This window comes from Vulpes lagopus, chromosome 18 (assembly GCF_018345385.1).
Source record: "Vulpes lagopus strain Blue_001 chromosome 18, ASM1834538v1, whole genome shotgun sequence".
In the NCBI taxonomy this organism is placed as follows: domain Eukaryota; kingdom Metazoa; phylum Chordata; class Mammalia; order Carnivora; family Canidae; genus Vulpes; species Vulpes lagopus.
Window position 1 is genome coordinate 11,977,655 of NC_054841.1, and position 18,884 is coordinate 11,996,538.

The window sequence follows — 18,884 nt, forward strand, 5'->3', positions numbered from 1 at the left end:
AACAGTATAAAAGAACATGAAAGCTTTTTAGGCAAATCGCGAATGGTCTCAAAAATATACTATGTGAAAAAAGAATAACACAGTATTCTGTAATTTGTATAAAAAGGATAGGAGAATTCGTGTGTGCATGTACATAGGTATGTATTATGGATATGCATTTCTTGCCTATGGATAAAACTGGAAACACACATAAGTAACTAGTGACTCTGGTTGCCACAAGGAAGGGACTGGCAGACTGATGCATGGGGTGGAAGAAGGCTTATCATGTTTACCTTCTGAATATTTGAAGAATATAAACGTGTTACCTATTTAAAATAAGTAAGTGAAAACAACTAAAAAAAAGTGGCCTTACTTGCATATGGTCTACCTTTCCAGCTGTCATCGGTTGGGTTAGAGAGTTGGCTCTGGCCTCTCTCAGAGGCATTTTTATCTATGCTGCTTAGAGACTGGCGGTCCAGATCCACATCCTAAAAGTAACCCAGAAAGAAATACAATCTTTACTTTCTTTCTTTTTTTTGTTTTGTTTTTTTAAGGTTTTATTTATTCATTCATGAGAGACACAGAGAGAGAGAGACAGAGACACAGGTGAGGGAGAAGCAGGCTCCATGCAGGGAGCCCAATACCAAGACTCGATCCCAGGGTCCTGGGATCAGGACCTGAGCCAAAAGCACATCTCAACCTCTGAGGCACCCAGGCGTCCCCAATGTTCACTTTTCAGTGAACACAATTCAGTACCTGGGCAGAGATGTGTCTGTTTTGACACTGCTGGCCCAACTTGAAGTTAAGTGCTTTGCTTTACTTGAAGTAAAATTATGCTGCCTGCTTAATTAGGCTGCATAGGAAAGATTAAAAATGTCATGTATTTCCTCCCTCCCATTAAAATTTCACATTTTCTTACTCCTATTTCAAAGGTATTTCTCTACATATTATGATTTAACAATGAGTGTGACATGGGGCACCTGGGTGGCTCAGCCGGTCAAGCATCCAAATCTAGATTTCAGCTCAGGTCTTGATCTCAGGATGGTGAGTTCAAACCGAGTTGGAACCTACTTAAAAAATAAACAAACAAGGGATCCCTGGGTAGCTCAGCAGTTTAGCGCCTGCCTTTGGCCCAGAGCGTGATCCTGGAGTCCCGAGATCGAGTCCCACATCGGGCTCCCTGCATGGAGCCTGCTTCTCCCTCGCCTGTGTCTCTGCCTCTGTCTCTTATGAATAAACAAAATCTTTAAAAAAAAAAATAAACAAAATATTGACGAATTAGGGGGACAAGCTCAAATATAAACTAGTGTGATAGCTAGCTCTTTAAAATGTTGACAGAAGACAGTTAACAAACAAAAAATGCTTAAATAACTTTTTTCCAAATTGCTTCATTTTGAAAAAAAAATTTTTTTTTTTCTATTTTTATTTATGATAGTCACAGAGAGAGAGAGAGAGAGGCAGAGACACAGGCAGAGGGAGAAACAGGCTCCATGCACCGGGAGCCCGACGTGGGATTCGATCCCGGGTCTCCAGGATCGCGCCCTGGGCCAAAGGCAGGCGCCAAACCGCTGCGCCACCCAGGGATCCCCGCTTCATTTTGTAAAAAAGATATTTATTGGGCAGCCCAGGTGGCTCAGAGGTTTAGCGCTGCCTTCAGCCCAGGTTGTGATCCTGGAGACCTGGGATAGAGTCCCACGTCGGGCTCCCTGCATGGAGTCTGCTTCTCCCTCTGCCTGTGTCTCTGTCAATCTCTCTCTCTCTCTGTCTCTCATGAATAAATAAAATCTTAAAAAAAAAAGATATTTATTCATTCATGAGAGACATAGAGAGAGGCAGAGACATAAGCAGAGAGAGAGGCAGGCTCCCTGTGGGGAGCCTGATGCAGGACTCGATCCCAGGACCCTGGGATCATGACCTGAGCAGAAGGCAGATGCTCAACCAGTGAGCCACCCAGGTGCCTCTAAGTTGCTTAATTTGTAAGGTGCTTCATTTTTAAGTTGCTATATCCCAAGTGCCTTTTAAAGTAGGCTCCATGCCCAACGTGGGGTTTGAACTCACAACTCTGAACTTAAGAGCTGCATGCTCCTCTGAGAGCCAGCCAGGTACTCCCCAAATGCCCTATAAAATCTAATGGACTTACAATTATTTGGGAATAGAAGTAAATAATACAAAGCCCCTGTACACCAAGGTATTTTAAAGTGAGACTTGAATTAGAACTTCTCTATGTGGCCTCGTACAGAAAATAAAAACCACTATCACACTGGTGTGGAAGAAAGCACTCAATTAAGGAGAACAATAAATAAGGATAAGTATACTGAGGCATTATTACTATCAGCAAAACACCAGAATGAGAGTCCAACAAGGGAGAATTTGTTAAATAAATTATAATAATGCACAGCCGTTGAAAAATCTGCTTTCAAAGAATAGTTAAGAATATGCAAAAATGTTGACATGTTGTTAGGTAAAACATTATGTGCCAAGTGCACCCGAATTTCAAACGTGTGGATTATATATGTGCATACAAAGAAAAAACTAGAAATGTAAACTGTGGTTTTTGTTGGATGAGGTGACTTATTTCCTGTACTTTCTAAAAGAGATGTTAACAACACACACAGTTCTTAAATCTTTTCTTTTTTTTTTTTTTTTTTTTTAAGTAATCTCTACTTCTAATGTAGGGCTTGAACTCATGACCCTGAGATCAAGAGCTGCATGTTCCACTGACTGAGCCAGCCAGGTGCCCCTAGTTTTTAAATCTTATAACCTTTTTTACTCACTTCCCATCATAAAAGCACCAACTCTTTGGGTTGCTTAATTTCTTACTATAAGACGATGAGATCAGAGAAAAGACAACAAAAACCCCTACCAAATGTTTTTCTGATGAATCTTCCTCCATTCCTACAGGTCTCCATGTCAGCAAACTGAAGGGAAGGCAAGAGAAGGAAAATGATCAACGTGAAAGAACCTGGAGCCTTAATGTGTCTACCGAGCACAGAAATAAACAGCAAATAAACATTTGCACTCACACATGTGGGATGGTTGTTTTGAAGATATCCAGCATACAACTGCATGTCTCATCCCAGACGTCGGGACTGAATTTCTCCCCGTTAGATATTACTAAGTTTTCTAAGCAATTGGTACCTGACCGAGCCAACTGTTCATTATCTGCAAAATAAAGCAACATCTATCACCAAACCTCCACTGCTGTTTTGATTTCCACCAGGGCACAGATGCTTTGTGTCATGAGGTGGAGATGACAAGATGAGGGGTTTGAAGGCTCTTAAAGAAGCAACAATATGGACGATATTAAAACTTTTATTGTTTAAGCAGGCTATAAAGAGACAATTACTTATCACAGCCTTATTGCTAGGGATGGAGGCAGGTCAGTTTGCTACTTAATTAATGGGCTTCTTGTACAATGAATCCTAAAGGATGGAAATATTAGAACAGAGTTTCTTTAAATTTGGCCACCCAAACAGTGCCATGCTGGTACTGACACTTTTATCATTTATTTTAAAACTGAGTCACTTTTTGAAAAAACTTAATACATGAAGTTTTTGGCTTTAGCCAAAACTATCTCTGGAATACAGGCTGAATGTGCTATGTGGGTAATTTTCCTAATACACACTATGTCAACACGGAAGTACTCAAATGAACAATGCCACTGATGAAGTTGTTGATACTGACCCTCGCAGTACATTAGAAAAACATTGCAGAAAATTTCAAATATAGACAAAAGTAGGAAAAAACAGTGTAATACACAAAGGCACAACTTTTAAAATATGATAATAACTACATCCCATCTTTAAGAAATGCTTTATAAACTGGGTTGGAGAGATTGCTTTTATGTTCTAATTAAATGAAAATACAAATTTTTACCAATTAAGTTATATACTGTAGTCTTTGGCATTATAGTCTTGCTTTTACATACTGAAAAAGTTAATCTCTCACTAAAAACCAAGTCAAGAAGAATGACACCTAGAGACATGGCAAGTACCTTGTTTCACACACCACTGCAATTGTGCAAACACATCAGAAAGAAGAACTTCATTCAGAGCCTCATAAAACTGGGTGAACACATCACAAATAGCATACAGTGCATGATTGCAAGTTGTTGTCATCCACTCGGATTTCTGAAAAAAACAAAAAGATAATGGTGAGAAGCCACTTTCCTTGTGGGCACTCCTACAGCATGGGCAAAACCACTGTGGTATGCAATCTGGCAATACGTGTCAACAGTCTTTACAACACTCGTACCCATGGATGCAGGAACACTGCTGCCAGGAATGGACCCTAAGGAAAGAATCAATGATCCAGGGACACCTGGGTGGCTCAGTGGTTGAGCATCAGCCTTTGGCTCAGGGCGTGATCCTGGGATCTGGGATCGAGTCCCACATCAGGTTCCTCCTGGGAAGCCTGCTTTTCCCACTGCTTATGTCTCTGCCTCTCTCTGTGTGTCTCTCATGAATAAATAAATAAAATCTTAAAAAAAAAAAAAAAGATTCAACAATCCATGGGTGAAGGTTTATGAATAAAGATGTTTACACCACACTGGCATTTACACACTGAAAACACAGATTCAAATACACAGCAAGGTGGTACCTAATTAAGTATATCTGTAGGATAGAATGTTAACAGTCATTCAAAGTGATATTGACAAAAAGCTTTAATGAATTGGAAAAAGTGAATATGAGATTATGCTAACTATACCTCTTTACACCAAAAATTTACCTCTGGTAATTTCATTGCACTATTTCAAGTACTTAAAGAGATTTAGAAAATCATCGAAAAGGGAAGGTTTGCTACTGCTAACAAGACTCCAGCAGTGGAAGCCCTAAGGGAAAAGACTGATAGATTCAGTTTCTTTAAAAAAAAAAAAAAAAAAAAAAAAAAAGGATTCAGTTTCTTAAAAGCTAAAATTTTCTAAAAGGAAAAGAAAATGAAAATAACAAAGTGGGCAAAATCATCTGTAATTTATGTAAGGACATGGTATTTTATGTACACACTGAGAAGCTCCTAAATCAATAGGAGAGAGATAACAACCCACTAGATGACCTAAGGATTCATAGGTCCCTATGAATTGAAAAAGCAATTCATAAAATAAGAAATGTAAATCAGTAATAGGAAAAAAAAATGCAACCTCACTAGCAATTAAAAAACTTCCGGTTAGGGGTGCCATGGTGGCTTAGTTGGTTAAGGATCCAACTCTTAAGTTTCAGCTCAGGTCATGATCTCAGAATCATGAAATCAAGCCTCATGTTGGGCTCCACGCTTGGAATGGAGCCTGCTTAAGATTCTCTCTCCCTTGGGGCACCTGGGTGGCTTAGCCAGTTATGTGTCGAGCTCTTGATTTTGGCTTAAGTATCGGGCTCCATGTTTAGCAGGCAGTCTGCCTCTCTCTTTCTTTCTCTCTCCCTCTTCCCCTCTGCCACTCCCCCTGTTTACATGCATGGGCTTTCTCTCTCTCAAATAAATAAATCTTAAAAAAACAAAACAAAAACACTTTGGGGTGCTCAGATGGAAAAGCACGAGGCCCAGGTAGGGTAGAGAGAGATGAAATAAAGAAAATTTAGTAACAAAACAACTAGGTTGCCTGTGGAAGCTGGAACTATGGCTGTTCAAACGTTTTGTTTTTCTGTCTTCTGATTTTTTTTTTTTTAAGATTTATTTATTTTAGATGGAGAGCACGAGAGCGGTGAGGGGCAGAGGGTGATAGAGAATCCCAGGGGCAGAGGGAGAGGATGAAGCAGAGGATGCTTAGCCAACTGAGTCACCCAGGTGCCCCAAAACTTTTTTTATAGATTTTATTTTTAAGGGATGTCTGGGTGGATCGAGTCCCACATCAGGCTCCCTGCATGGAGCCTGCTTCTCCCTCTGCCTGTGTCTCTGCCTCTCTCTCTCTGTGTCTCTCATGAATAAATAAAATCTTAAAAAAAAGAAAAAAAAAAAAAAGGAAAAAAAAGGGATGCCTGGGTGGCTCAGTGGTTGAGCATCTGCCTTTAGCTCAGAGTATGATCCTGGTCCGGGGATAGAGTCCTGCATCCGGCTCCCTTTGAGGAACCTGTTTCTCCCTCTGTCTATGTCTCTGCCTCTCTCTTTGGGTCTCTCATGAATAAATAAAATCTTTAAAAAAAAATTAATTTTTAAGTGATCTCTATACCCAGTGTGGGGCTCAAACCTACAAATCCAAGATCAAGAGTTTCACGCTATACCAACTGAGCCAGCAAGGTTCCCATAAAAATGTTTTTAAAGGTTTTTTTTAGGGCAGCCCCAGTGGTCCAGTGGTTTAGGGCTACCTTCAGCCCGGGGTGTGATCCTGGAGACCCGGGATCAAGTCCCACGTCAGGCTCCCTGCGTGGAGCCTGCTTCTCCCTCTGCCTCTCTCTCTCTCTCTCTCTCTCTCTCTCATGAATAAATAAATAATATCTTTAAAAATAAATAAATAAAGGTTTTTTTTAGGGACCAGAGACATTTCATTTTTTACTGACTGCTGAGAAGCTGATATGAACCAAGTAACTGAGAGGAGCACGTGCCCTGTTGAACTGGCAGGTACAATGCTGAAGGGCCCCACAGTCAGGCCACGGTGACATTTCTTTTTGCCCTACCGCAATTGGGAACAGTTTCTTAGCACTAATTGATTCTGATATAAAAGTGCCAAGGTATTCCATTTTATTTTATTTTAATCTTTTAATCTTTTAAAAAAGACTTGAGAGCCAGTGTGTGTGCATGCACAAGGGGGAGGGGCAGAGGGAGGGGGAGAGGGAGAAGCAGATCTCCACTGAGCAGGGAGGCAATGTGGGGCTGGATCCCAGTACCCTGAGATCACGACCTGGGCCGAAGGCAGATACTCAATGTACTGAGCCACCTAGGTGCCCCAGGGGTTTCCATTTTATTTTTATTTTTTTAAAGATTTATTTATTTATTTATTCATGATAGACAGAGAGAAAGAGAGAGGCAGAGACACAGGCGGAGAGAGAAGCAGGCTCCATGCCGGGAGCCCGATGCGGGACTTGATCCTGGGACTCCAGGATCGCGCCCTGGGCCAAAGGCAGGCGCCAAACCGCTGAGCCACTCAGGGATCCCCGGGTTTCCATTTTAAAACAAACCTCCAGCATCTCAAAGTGTAAGACTTGTGTGAGGGATGATGACACAACCCTGTGGCAGACAAAAGCAGAGCAGCTCCCCCCACAGTATCCAGGGTACCATGTTAGTCATCACCTACCTCTGACTGCTGCTCAGGGAGTTTCATATTGTCAAAAATCCTGAACACGATTCTGAACAAGTCCTGCCACCAGTGCTTTTCAAAGGTGTGGCCATAGCTCTTCATGATCTCAAACATGACCGTGAGTCCTCTGGGGGAACAAAGCCAGATGCAGAGACGGAATGGGTGGGGGAAAAGAACAAAAAAGAGAGTGGGAGAGCATGGGGTAGGCGAGCAGGTGACCAAGGCTCATCTTGTGACGGAAGGGGCACTGCTTGGGGACACCGTTACCTTGTCCGAACGTCTAGCTTGCATCTGTTAATGATACAGGAAAGCTCAAACAGGATAGGGAACCAGCCTCGGACCCAGACCCTGTCGCCAGGAGCTACATTCATGTCGTCGCTTGTATATTCTTGTAGCACCTGCAAGGACAGTTACCTCTCAGATGCAGACTAAGCAAAGGAAGAAACTCAAAGGGAACTACACAAACTTTAAGGCCCCGCACATTTTCCCTTTCTAAAAACATTCATTCAGCAAGGGCAGGACAGGGAATCCCCAAAAGGCAAACACAAGCCTCTCCCAAGTGCATACGAGCAGTTGTGCCTACGGACCTTTTGTGGGGTTTAGAGTAAGTTGATTGGGCAGGTCACTGCTGAGTTAAGGGAGGCACTAGGACGTGAAGTCAGCTGCCCAAGGTCATGCAGCTAGCTAGGAGCTGGCAGTCTTTCCCAGTCTAGATGTGAAACCCCACTCCCTGCCCTACCTCTGGGATTTCGAGCCCTTTGCTCTGTAACCACTCTTGAAGCGCGGTACTGTCTGCTGTAATGAAATTTCTTTATCAGCTCTGGTTATCCAACATTAGACAATTTCTCTCTATGCCCCCATCAACTCCCCTGTACAATGGGGACATAGTTGCCAATCTCAAAGGTCTGATGTGGAGACTAAATAAATCAATACACAGAAAAGATATGAAGGAAAGATCTATATAGGCCAAAATAGTTTAGATGTGCTTATTTCTACCCAATTTCAGTTTCTGGTGCTGTCATTTAAACCAAGCAGGCCTCTCTGGAGAGGTGAGACATAACAAAAACCCCAAACATTTCTGGGAGAAAACAAAAGGTGATTTTAAAAAATGTGTCTTCTCAGCCATGTCACAATGGTAAAATGTCACTGTCTTAAGAGGGAGGATTGTTCTCTTTCAAATAGAAAGGGCTAGCTTCTTTAGCTTTGCCAAAATGCAAAGCTAAATACTATCATCTTCTACAAAAACAATTAGTAGAATACTAGGTAAGTGTTCAGTAGGAGTAAAATAAGTAATTTCATCATGAGAGAAAAGGTGGAACCCCAGCAACGGGCAGCATTTTGCCTGTTTAGGGCAAACACGTGTTTCTAAAAGCATAGCTGGAAATGCTCTTTGCTGGGAGCAAAAAGGTTTTTTGCCTTATGATTCCTTTTCCACTCAGTGCCCAAGAGGGAATAGAGGAAAAATGTACCCGAGGCCTCTCAGAGACGTATTTCCCACAGAAGCGGATGAGCCGGATCGCCTCCATGCTCGTGTCGGGGAAGGCAGCATTGCAGGCAAACTCCGACAAGCACTTCACAGCGTCCTGAAAGGAATCGATGGCTGCAGGGAAATGGTGCTGGAAAATAGTTGCTGTGGAAACAGAGCCATGTTTTTTAATAAGACCAGGACTTAGAAATGGGGATCAAATAACTACCCCTACCCCAAGGGGACTATTTCTGTGAAAATCTAAGAAAAGAATGTCATTATCTCTAGAAGATGGTACTGATTATTATTATTTTTTAAAGATTTTATTTATTTATTCATGAGAGACACAGAGAGAGAGAGAGACAGGCAGAGACACAGGCAGAGGAAGAAACGGGCTCCAAGCAGGGAGCCCGATGTGGGACTCGATCCGGGGTCTCCAGGATCAGGCCCTGGGCTGAAGGCGGCGCCAAACTGCTGAGCTACCCAGGCTGCCCAACGGCACTGATTATTAAATCATTCAGCAAAGAATCCATTGAGCATCGCTTGGGTTCAATTGGTTCCTGAGCTCCAATATTCACTCATTCATTCAACAAACATTTACTGAGTGTCACCTATGTGCAAAGCACAGTTGTAGGCCCTGGGGACAGAGGTGATCAATCACGTTTCCTGCCTCATGATACTTACGCTCCACTGGGCGAGACAGACAATAATCACCTAGGCCAATGCATTTATAAAATATAAAATAATCTCAGGTTGGGGGAGTGATGGGTGAGGGGACAGAAGGCGGCTGGGTTGCTTAGGCTGGGGGTCAGAGGACAATTCTCTGAAGAGGCCCTACCTGACAAGTGTCCCTAAGGATGTGAGAGAGGACAAGCCATGAGAAGACCAAATTTCACAGGATGCTGAATGGACAGGCATCCATTTCAACTTAAGCTATTTTACGATGGAGCCCAAAGAAACGTATAAGATAAACACTGATCTGTGTGAAGCTGGCCCTCAGCAGTCGGCCTGACAGAAGCTGAGCACTGAGCAAAGCTCTGGCCCCAGTTCAGTGAGCACACTGCTTTAACTCTCTTGCTGTTCCCATCCCAAGACTACACCACGTGCTACCTGGAAGGAATGTTGTGAGGATAAAGGGAGATAAAGAAGGTCAATGAGCTAAAGGTAAAAGGCAATTGAGAAGTCTAAGGTTTTTCAAAATCCTATAGATATCACCTGAGACAAAAATACAAGTAGCAAGAAGTTTCCTAAGAGTAAAAAGACCCCAAGAAAGATCAAGGCTGATCTAATGCTTTACAACTTTTATGAAGACCAAGATCAGTAAACAGCCTGTTGTGTGCTGACAGGCAAGACCAGGTGGCACCAACTCTAGCCTGGCCTGTCTGGGAATGAATCCTGCCCCGCGCTTCCTAGCTGTGTGACCTCAGTCAGGTAAGCAAGTTGTTTTTTTCTTTTATCTTTTTTTTTAAAGATTTTATTCATTTATTCATGAGACATACAGACTGTGGCAGAGAGACAGTCAGAGGGAGAGGCAGGCTCCATGCAGGAAGCTCGATGTGGGACTTGATCCCAGGACTCCAGGATCACGCCCTGAGACGAAGGCAGATGCTTAACTGCTGAGCCAACCAGGCGTCCCTCAGGCAAGTTGTTCTACTTTACTTTTCTGTCTATCAGTTTCCTCTCTGGTGAAGTGTGGGTAGTAATGGTACAGCCAGTTCTTGGTACTCATGGGAGTTGTGTTCTATAGAGTTGCTGTGTGCACTGAATAGCGAACAGTAAAGAACCACTGCTCCTAGGGGAGGAGTGGGGATAGGTTCCTGACAGCCTCTGGTCACAATGTTTTAATCAACCAATCAATACATAATCTTGCTTTGTGTGTGTTTTGGTTTAAAGACACTGTATTTCATACATCGTGCTAGGTTCAACAATACTGAACTTTTGGCCAACAGCACTTTAACTTAAGCCTGAACTAAGCTTATCAAAAACATGTATTTTCTCCATAAGGCACATCACAGCCTGCCTGTGCTCAGGGACACTGGATAGCACTCTGGCACTGTACCTCAGGGCCATTTTAAGATTTTATTTATTTATTTTTTTAATATTTATTTGTTTGTTTGTTTGTTTATTTATTTATTTGAGACACACACAGAGAGAGAGGCAGAGACACAGGCAGAGGGAGAAGCAGGTTCCATGCAGGGAGTCCGACGTGGGACTCAATCACAGGTCTCCAGGATCACGCCCTGGGCTGAAGGTGTCACCAAACCACTGAGCTACCCGGGCTGCCCAATCAGGGCCATTTTATTTATTTATTTTTAATCTTTTTTAAAAAATATTTTATTTATTCATGAAAGACACACACACAGAGAGAGAGCTAGAGACATAGGCAGAGGGAAAAGCAGGCTCCATGCAGGGAGCCTGACATGGGACTTGATCCCGGGTCTCCAGAATCACGCTCTGGACTGAAGGCAGCACCAAACCGCTGAGCCACCCGGGCTGCCCAATCAGGGCCATTTTAAATGGTGAAGTCTCCAACAAAAAAACAGAAATGCAAAAAAATGTGCAGTAAGTAAACCACGGAAATGACATGTACTTATTTATAGTGAGAGAGCTGAAACAAGAAGGCAGAGGGTCACCTTGTTAACCCTGGCCAGGAACATGTCCCTGAGTGACTCAAGTACTTCCCTGCTAAATGCACACACATGTCCACAAATGACCACAAAAGTGCCGGGAGCACTGGCTTTGTGGTGGTGAATGAAGGTCAACCATATTCCTTCTCAGGGTTTTTGTGCATATGTCTAAGCACATGTCAAGAGCTCAGAACAGCAGCTGGTATATTAACATATCACAGTAGGTCTAAAACAAGGAAGCCCTCTGGGGAGTAAAACAGGCAATAAGTGGTCATCCTTTTAGACTTGCAGGTGGGACATTAGAGCCACTTACTGACGATGTGGCCCGTGGTCTGGAAGGCCAGCTCCACAATGTTCCCATCATGATCCGAGGCTGCTTGATGGAACACGGCAAAGATGTTTTTCCAGCCTGAGCGGATGTTGGCTGCCTGGGAGTTTACCATCTGGGCGATGCAGCGGATCACCATGTCCCGGATGGTCGGAGATCTAAGGAAAGAATGGAGCAGCCATGTCATCTGTACTTTGAATGGTAGGAAGAAAACTAATTACACCATCACTTAGAAGCAGCACATTAAAAAAACATGCATTTTTCTTTCTCTTATTTTATTTTTTTTGGAGCCCAACATGGGGCTTAAACTCATAACCCTGATATCAAGACCTGAGTTGAGATCAAAGGTGGGATGTTTAACTGACTGAGCCACCTAGGCACACTCCCCTCAAACCACATTTTTTTTTTAAAGATTTTATTTATTTATTGCTGAGAATACACAGAGAGGAGAGAGAGAAGCAGAGACTCAGGCAGAGGGAGAAGCAGGCACCATGCAAGGAGCCGGACGTGGGACTTGATCCCGGGTCTCCAGGATCAGGCCCTGGGCCGAAGGCGGCACTGAACTGCTTGAGCCACCCGGGCTGCCCTCAAACCACATTTTTATTTTTTATTTATTTTATTTTATTTTATTTTATTTATTTTATTTATTTAAAAGATTTATTTATTCATTCAGAGAGAGCGAACAGAGAGGCAGAGACACAGGCAGAGGGGGAAGCAGGCTCCCTGTAGGAAGCCCGATGTGGGACTAGATCCTGGGTCTCCAGGATCACACCCCGGGCTGCAGGCGGCGCTAAACCACTGGGCCACCGGGGCTGCCCTCAAACCACATTTTTAAAAGCACATAGTAATCCACATTCATTAAAAAAAAAATTAAATTAGATTTAACAAAAAGAGAAAACATTAAGACAATCACCATGGCAGACAGAAGCTTTCCCAGCAGCCATCCTCCCACCTCCTTGAAAACAGAACTCTGATTTCATCCAGGCAGCAACATGCCTGACCTCAGGGAACCAATCATAAACAGGACAAGACAATATGACAATCTTGACTCATCTGCCATCTCCCCAATTCCCTAGCCTCTCTTACAGCCAGGGGAACTACATGACCTGTTTTAATTACAGGTAAGAGAAAATCTGGGAATGGAAAGGGGAGTGGTTTCTACTATGGTTTTGTTTTTGTATTACAAGGAATACACAAGGTAGGCTCTGCCCCTGTTCTTGATATCCCCATTCTGAACACAGCATGATGCCTGGAGCCAGAGCCTCTGTTCAGCTTCACAAAACAATAGGCTCAAAGATAGAGTGCTCCCGTGGACAGCCAAACAAAGGGACAGAAAGAAGCTCCACCCTCAATGACAATTTGGGCTATAGAACCAAAGTTGGGACTGTCTGCCTCAGACTTGTTAACTAACAATACACGACTTTGTGGTTTATGGCATTGTTGGTCAGTTTTTCTGGCTGAAAACTTTTATGCTAATAATACTCTGCCATCCAGAGACAACCACTCCTAAATTCTTAGTGCATATCCTCTTAGATTTTTAGGCAGAAATCTATGTGTATGGTTAACACACACACATATATATGTGTGTGGGAATATGTATATATAACTTAAAATTACACATTTTAAATTTATTACAAAATGAAACCTGAAGATAGGAAAAATGGCCCATTTTCTGAAGCAGTTGCAAGGTTCAACAGTGTTACTTGGATATTTGCAAAAGATGAGCATGTATGTCTTAAGACACATGCAGTTGGGGATCCCTGGGTGGCTCAGCGGTTTGGCGCCTGCCTTTGGCCCAGGGCACGATCCTGGAGATCCGGGATTGAATCCCACGTCGGGCTCCCGGTGCATGGAGCCTGCTTCTCCCTCTGCCTGTGTCTCTGCCCCTCTATCTCTCTGTGTGTGACTATCATCAAAAAAAAAAAAAAAAAAAAAAAAAAGACTGTGTACCTAGCACTAAGTTAGTACTGGTATGCAGCCATTTAAAAAAATAAAAAAAGACACATGCAGTTATGGGGTAAGCTCTATTATAGTAACAAGAATCAAGGCTACACAAACCTATCTCTTTCACACACCACTAGCTTTGAAAGCCAGTAGAGTGGTTTTGGAATTGCAGACTTGATTTGCAAATTTCATCTGGCTTAGGGTAACACTCATGTTCATCTGTGGGATTGATACTAACTGATAATAGGTCATTTAGAGAAGGCAAGGAAAAAGTCAAAACAGAGTTAAAACTTGGCTAAAAGTTCACAAAGTAAATATGCCACCCACAGATAACAAAGAACGGACTACATACCTAGGTGACTTTAATACATAACATAAGCGAATTCATGATTGCTTCCCGCATGGGGAAGAAAAGCAGCTCTTTGGGAAAAACCACATGGACTTTTTTTTTTTTAAGATTTTTATTTATTCATGAGACACACAGCGAGAACAAGAGTGAGAGAGTGTGCTAGACACAGTACGAGGGAGAAAAAGACTCCCTGCAAGGAGCCTGATGTGGGGACTCAATCCCAGATCCCAGGATCACGCCCTGGGCCAAAGGCAGATGTGCAACCACTGAGCAACCCAGGCGTCCGGACTTTTTAAAGATTTATTTATTAGAGAGAGAGAGAAACAGCATGAGTGGGATGGGGGGGCGGGTGCAATGGGAGAGAGAGAATCTCAAGTAGACTCCCCACTAAGTGTGCTCAGCATTGGGCTCAATCTCAGGATCCTGAAATCATGACCTGAACCGAAATCAAGAGTCAGGCATTCATAAAACTGAGCCACCCAGGCATCCTACTATATGTACCGTTTAAAATGCTTTTCGGGGGGTGCCTGGATGGCTCAGTTGGTTAAACATCCGACTCCTGATTTCAGGGTTGTGAGACTGAGCCCTGTGCTGAGCTCCATGCTCAGCATGGAGTCTGCCTGTCTCTCTCCCTAGGCTCCTTTCCCCACTCACAGTCTCTCTCTCTCACAAATAAATATAATCTTTAAAAAAAAAAATGCTTTTCAGGGTGCCTGGGTGACTCAGTCGTTTAAGCATCCAGCTCTTGATTTCAGGGTTGTGAGTTCAAGCCCCATGTTGAGCATAGTGCCTATTTAAAAATAAAAAAGTAAAATGCTTTTTGTCTGATTGTTAAAAACAAAATGTGATAACAGTAAACATTTTGGAAAATGTAGAAAAAAAACAATGGAAGAAAAAAAAAAGGGCTGCCTGGGTGGCTCAGTGGTTAAGCAACTGTCTTTAGCTCAGGTTGTGATCTTGGGGTCCTGTGATCTAGTCCTACATCAGGCTCCCCAGAGGGAGTCTGCTTCTCCATGTCGCTCATGAATAAATAAATAAAAATCTCAAAAAACAAAACAAAACAAAACAAAAAACAAAAACCTCCTTTATGTGACAGCATGATATTTCACATGGAGAGATTCAAACAATGGTCTTTATTATTACATTTTCCAACTATATAACCTGCCCTTTTGACTAAACCTTTATTTATTTATTTTTAAAGATTTATTCATGAGAGACAGAGAGAGAGAGAGAAGCAGAGACATAGGCAAAGGAGAAGCAGGCTCCACGCAGGGAGCCCGATGTGGGGCTCTATCCCCAGGACTCCAGCATCACGCCCTGAGCCAGAAGGCAGACACTTAACCGCTGAGCCACCCAGGTGTCCCTGACTAAACCTTTATTAAGCATTTCCTGTGTCATAAACAATGTGAACATCTAACAGCTGCACAATATTTTATGTTGTGGCTGTACCAATATTGACTGTAACACTCTTGTAGGTGCTATCTGGTTTTTAAGAAAATATTTTGTATGACTTACAAAGTTTTGCTTTATTTCAAATTAATTCCTTAATCATCAGCACGTGCTGTAGGCTTTCCTTTAAAAATGTATGCAGAATCCAATCCCATGGTGCCTCACATCCTTGGTCCAAATCTGAATAATTACACTGGCTTTCCATTTTGCATGGATGAATGCAGGATCATCCCTTAAAATATGTCAGACCACTTCACTTCTCTGCTCAAAAGCCTCTGATGGCTTCTTTCACAGAGAACAAGACAAAGTGCTTACTAAGGCTGACAGCTCTCCATGATCTAGGCACTCTACTACCACTAGGGCTTCATCCTCCAGGACTTTGTCTTGTTTACTCTGCCCAGCTACCTTGGCCTCTTTGCTCCTCCTTATCTAGGCCAAGAATACTCTGCCGCAAGGTTTTTATTTCTCTTCCCTATGCTCACAACATTCTTCCCAAGACCACATACAGTCACTCCTGGCTTGTTCCACACTTTCCTTAAGGGTCAATTTACCAAATGCATCTTGGGTGTCTGCCCTGTATAGAGGAGTGCTTCTACTTCTATCTCCTTACCTTGATTTAAACATTTATTTACTTGTCCATCTATCTCACTGGACTATAAATAAGGATTTTTAAAAATTTTATTTAAATATTAGAGAGAGAGAGAGAGAGAGAGAGAATGAGACAGAGAAAGAGCACAAGTATAGGGAGTGGCAGAGGGAGACGCAAGCTCCCCGCTGAATAGGGAGCCAGACACACAGGGCTCGATCCCAGGGCTCTGGGATCTCGACCTGAGCTGAAGGCAGGTGCTTAACTAACTGAGCCATGCAGGTGCCCCTAAACAAGGATTTACTGTTTCAATTTCATTATGGAAAATTTAAACATATATAAAGGTAAAGAGGCTATGATAATGAACACCGGTGCACCCAGCTGCAACGATGATTAAATCAGGGCCAGAAGAAAACAGGAATTTTTGACTGTTTTCCTTGGTGCTGCATACTTGGCACTCAGAATAGTACCTAGCAGCTGGACGGCTGCAATAAATACAGGCCAAGTGAACAAATGAACAGGGTGAGCGCTTCAGAGGGACAGCTGTCCTGATCTCTTCTATCATCCCCCTGGGGCAGAAATGATGGGTCACATAATTCTTGACCTTGTTTTAGTATGCCTCCACAGTGGCTTTCTTTGAACAACTTCAGCATCCACCCCAGTAAAGACGCATGGCAAGTTTCTACTAGTTGTGGTGGTGTAATCTGTCTGGGAAAGGTCACACACAAATCTTAGCGATTAACTTAGAGGTCTGTTTTAGGCCTCCAATAGGGAATTTGACCAAGGGTCTTCCAGAACAATGCACATACCTGTTTTTCTTCATGATATGCTCAAAGGGCCTCAGAAAATCCTTCTGGAAACGGAAGTTGGCTAATTCTCCCTTCTCGAGAAACTTCATAGAGAGTTGCCTTAAGGAGTCAACAGCAAAGATGGCCACATCTTCATTGGGGTTACAGCCAACCTGAGCAGGAATGGGAGATAAGCACAGTACAATACAACTGTGGATGTGGCCTTCTGAACATCAAAAATAGATAGTCTACCTTCAAAACAAGTGCTCTGGAAAAACACACCTAAGGAGAAAAAAAAAGGTGTTTCTTGGCCATGACCTGTGGAATTTTAACTTTCATGATGAAAGATCAGTACTGCAAATTTAATTAAAAGAGCTTTTAAAATGTGTTATATTTAATTTTTTTAAAGATTGTGGCTAAATGTATGTAAAACAGAAAACTTACCATCTTAACCATTTTAAAGTGCACAGTTCAGGAGTGTTAAGTACATTCACATTGTTCTGCACCACATCTCCAGAACTCTAGCAAAACTGAAACTCTATACCCACTAAACAGTTCCTTGTGTGCTAATTCATTTTATTCAAAAATATACAGGAGCGGCCAAAAGACTTTAAAGTCTCTATAAAGCCTTTTCGTGCTTTCTCATATCTGTTGCCTGAAGAAAATGATTATAAATGAATATCACCAGCTTCAAAAAAGTCACCATAAATATTGAGGCTTTTCAATTTCCTTAAAATTGTACTTATCTATAGTTTTATCTACTTTAGAGACTGGAGTTATGGTATATATTTGGTTGCTGTTTCTCAGACTTTTTCCTCAAGAATAATCCCCTAATAAGCAGAGCAAGGGGATGTTTCCTACCAGAACCCCTGCCAACGGACCTGGGGGATCTAGCTTTAAAAAGACAAAAAAAGAAAAAAAATTCTATCACATGCTACAACATGGATGAACCTTGAAGACATTATGCCAAGTGAAAGAAACCAGTCACAAAAGGATAAATATTGCATGATTCCACTTATATGAGGTTCCTAGAGTAGCCAAATTCATACTGGGGAGAGGAGGAAGAAATGGAAAGCTAGTGTTTAATGGGTTTGGAGTTTCAGTTCTGCAAGATGGAAAAAAGAGCTCTGTAGATCCGTCACACACAATGTGAATGTACTTAACACTAATAAATTATAAATTTTATAAATTGTTAAAATGAAAAATTTTGTGTATTTTACCAAAATTAAAAAAAAAAAGAATTCATACATACTAATAGCATAGTTAAATCTTCAAGATTTCTTGCTAAGTAGAAGAGGTTGCAAAATGGTATGTATAATACTAATTATGTTTTTCAAGAGAGCAAAATAAATCAAGACAATATTATCAATGTTTCTATACATATATACATATACAGGTGCATTGAAAAACGTCTGAGAAGATACATAAACTGGTAATAGGGATCCCTGGGTGGCGCAGCGGTTTGGCGCCTGCCTTTGGTCCAGGGCACGATCCTGGAGACCTGGGATCGAATCCCACGTCGGGCTCCCGGTGCATGGAGCCTGCTTCTCCCTTTGCCTGTGTCTCTGCCTCTCTCTCTCTCTCTGTGTGACTATCATAAATAAATAAAAAATTAAAAAAAAAAACTGGTAATAATTAGCTTTGGAGAGGGTCCAAGTGGGGAGTGATGATGGTCAAAAGTGGCTTTAGCAATAAATTTTTTTTAAGGTGTTCATGTAACGTTCCTTTAATTAAATACTAATAAAAAGAATATTCCTCTCCTAAAAATCAGGATTCAGGAATTCCTGCAGCAGGAATACACTCCAAACGTTATCGTGCAGTTTTGCACACCCCAGGACACAGATGTGCCCTACTTTAGAAGAGAAACATGGGACTGTTCCAAAGACCTTGCTAGAATCCTAAGCTAAATTACAGCTGTACTCAGCCATCCACTTCTTCAAACGTATGAGATTATTATGTGTTCCAGTCCCCAGAGGGAAGAGAAAATTTTCCTGAGGTGGTAGAATGAATGAAAAGCCCCAGAGGGGGCAAATGAGTTTTCTACAACTTTGTGCTTAATGGATCTGAAATGGAATGGACACTGGTAATGAAGGTGACAGCCATGAAATGTCTAATTACTCTGTGCCAGCCTATATCCCAAGCCTGTC

General features: G+C 42.2%; 1 protein-coding gene across 1 annotated transcript in view; it reads right to left on the reverse strand.

The window, feature by feature from the left end:
• Nucleotides 1–18,884, reverse strand: part of ARFGEF2 (ADP ribosylation factor guanine nucleotide exchange factor 2) — a 102,459-nt gene that overhangs the window by 13,660 nt on the left and 69,915 nt on the right. The window contains exons 26-34 of the mRNA XM_041732664.1: nt 16,759–16,910; nt 11,607–11,779; nt 8,671–8,831; nt 7,469–7,599; nt 7,199–7,328; nt 3,974–4,109; nt 3,003–3,141; nt 2,843–2,897; nt 353–467 (exon numbers count right to left, since the gene is read on the reverse strand). Coding sequence (XP_041588598.1) covers nt 353–467; nt 2,843–2,897; nt 3,003–3,141; nt 3,974–4,109; nt 7,199–7,328; nt 7,469–7,599; nt 8,671–8,831; nt 11,607–11,779; nt 16,759–16,910 — 1,192 coding nt within the window. The remainder of the gene's footprint in view (nt 1–352; nt 468–2,842; nt 2,898–3,002; nt 3,142–3,973; nt 4,110–7,198; nt 7,329–7,468; nt 7,600–8,670; nt 8,832–11,606; nt 11,780–16,758; nt 16,911–18,884) is intronic.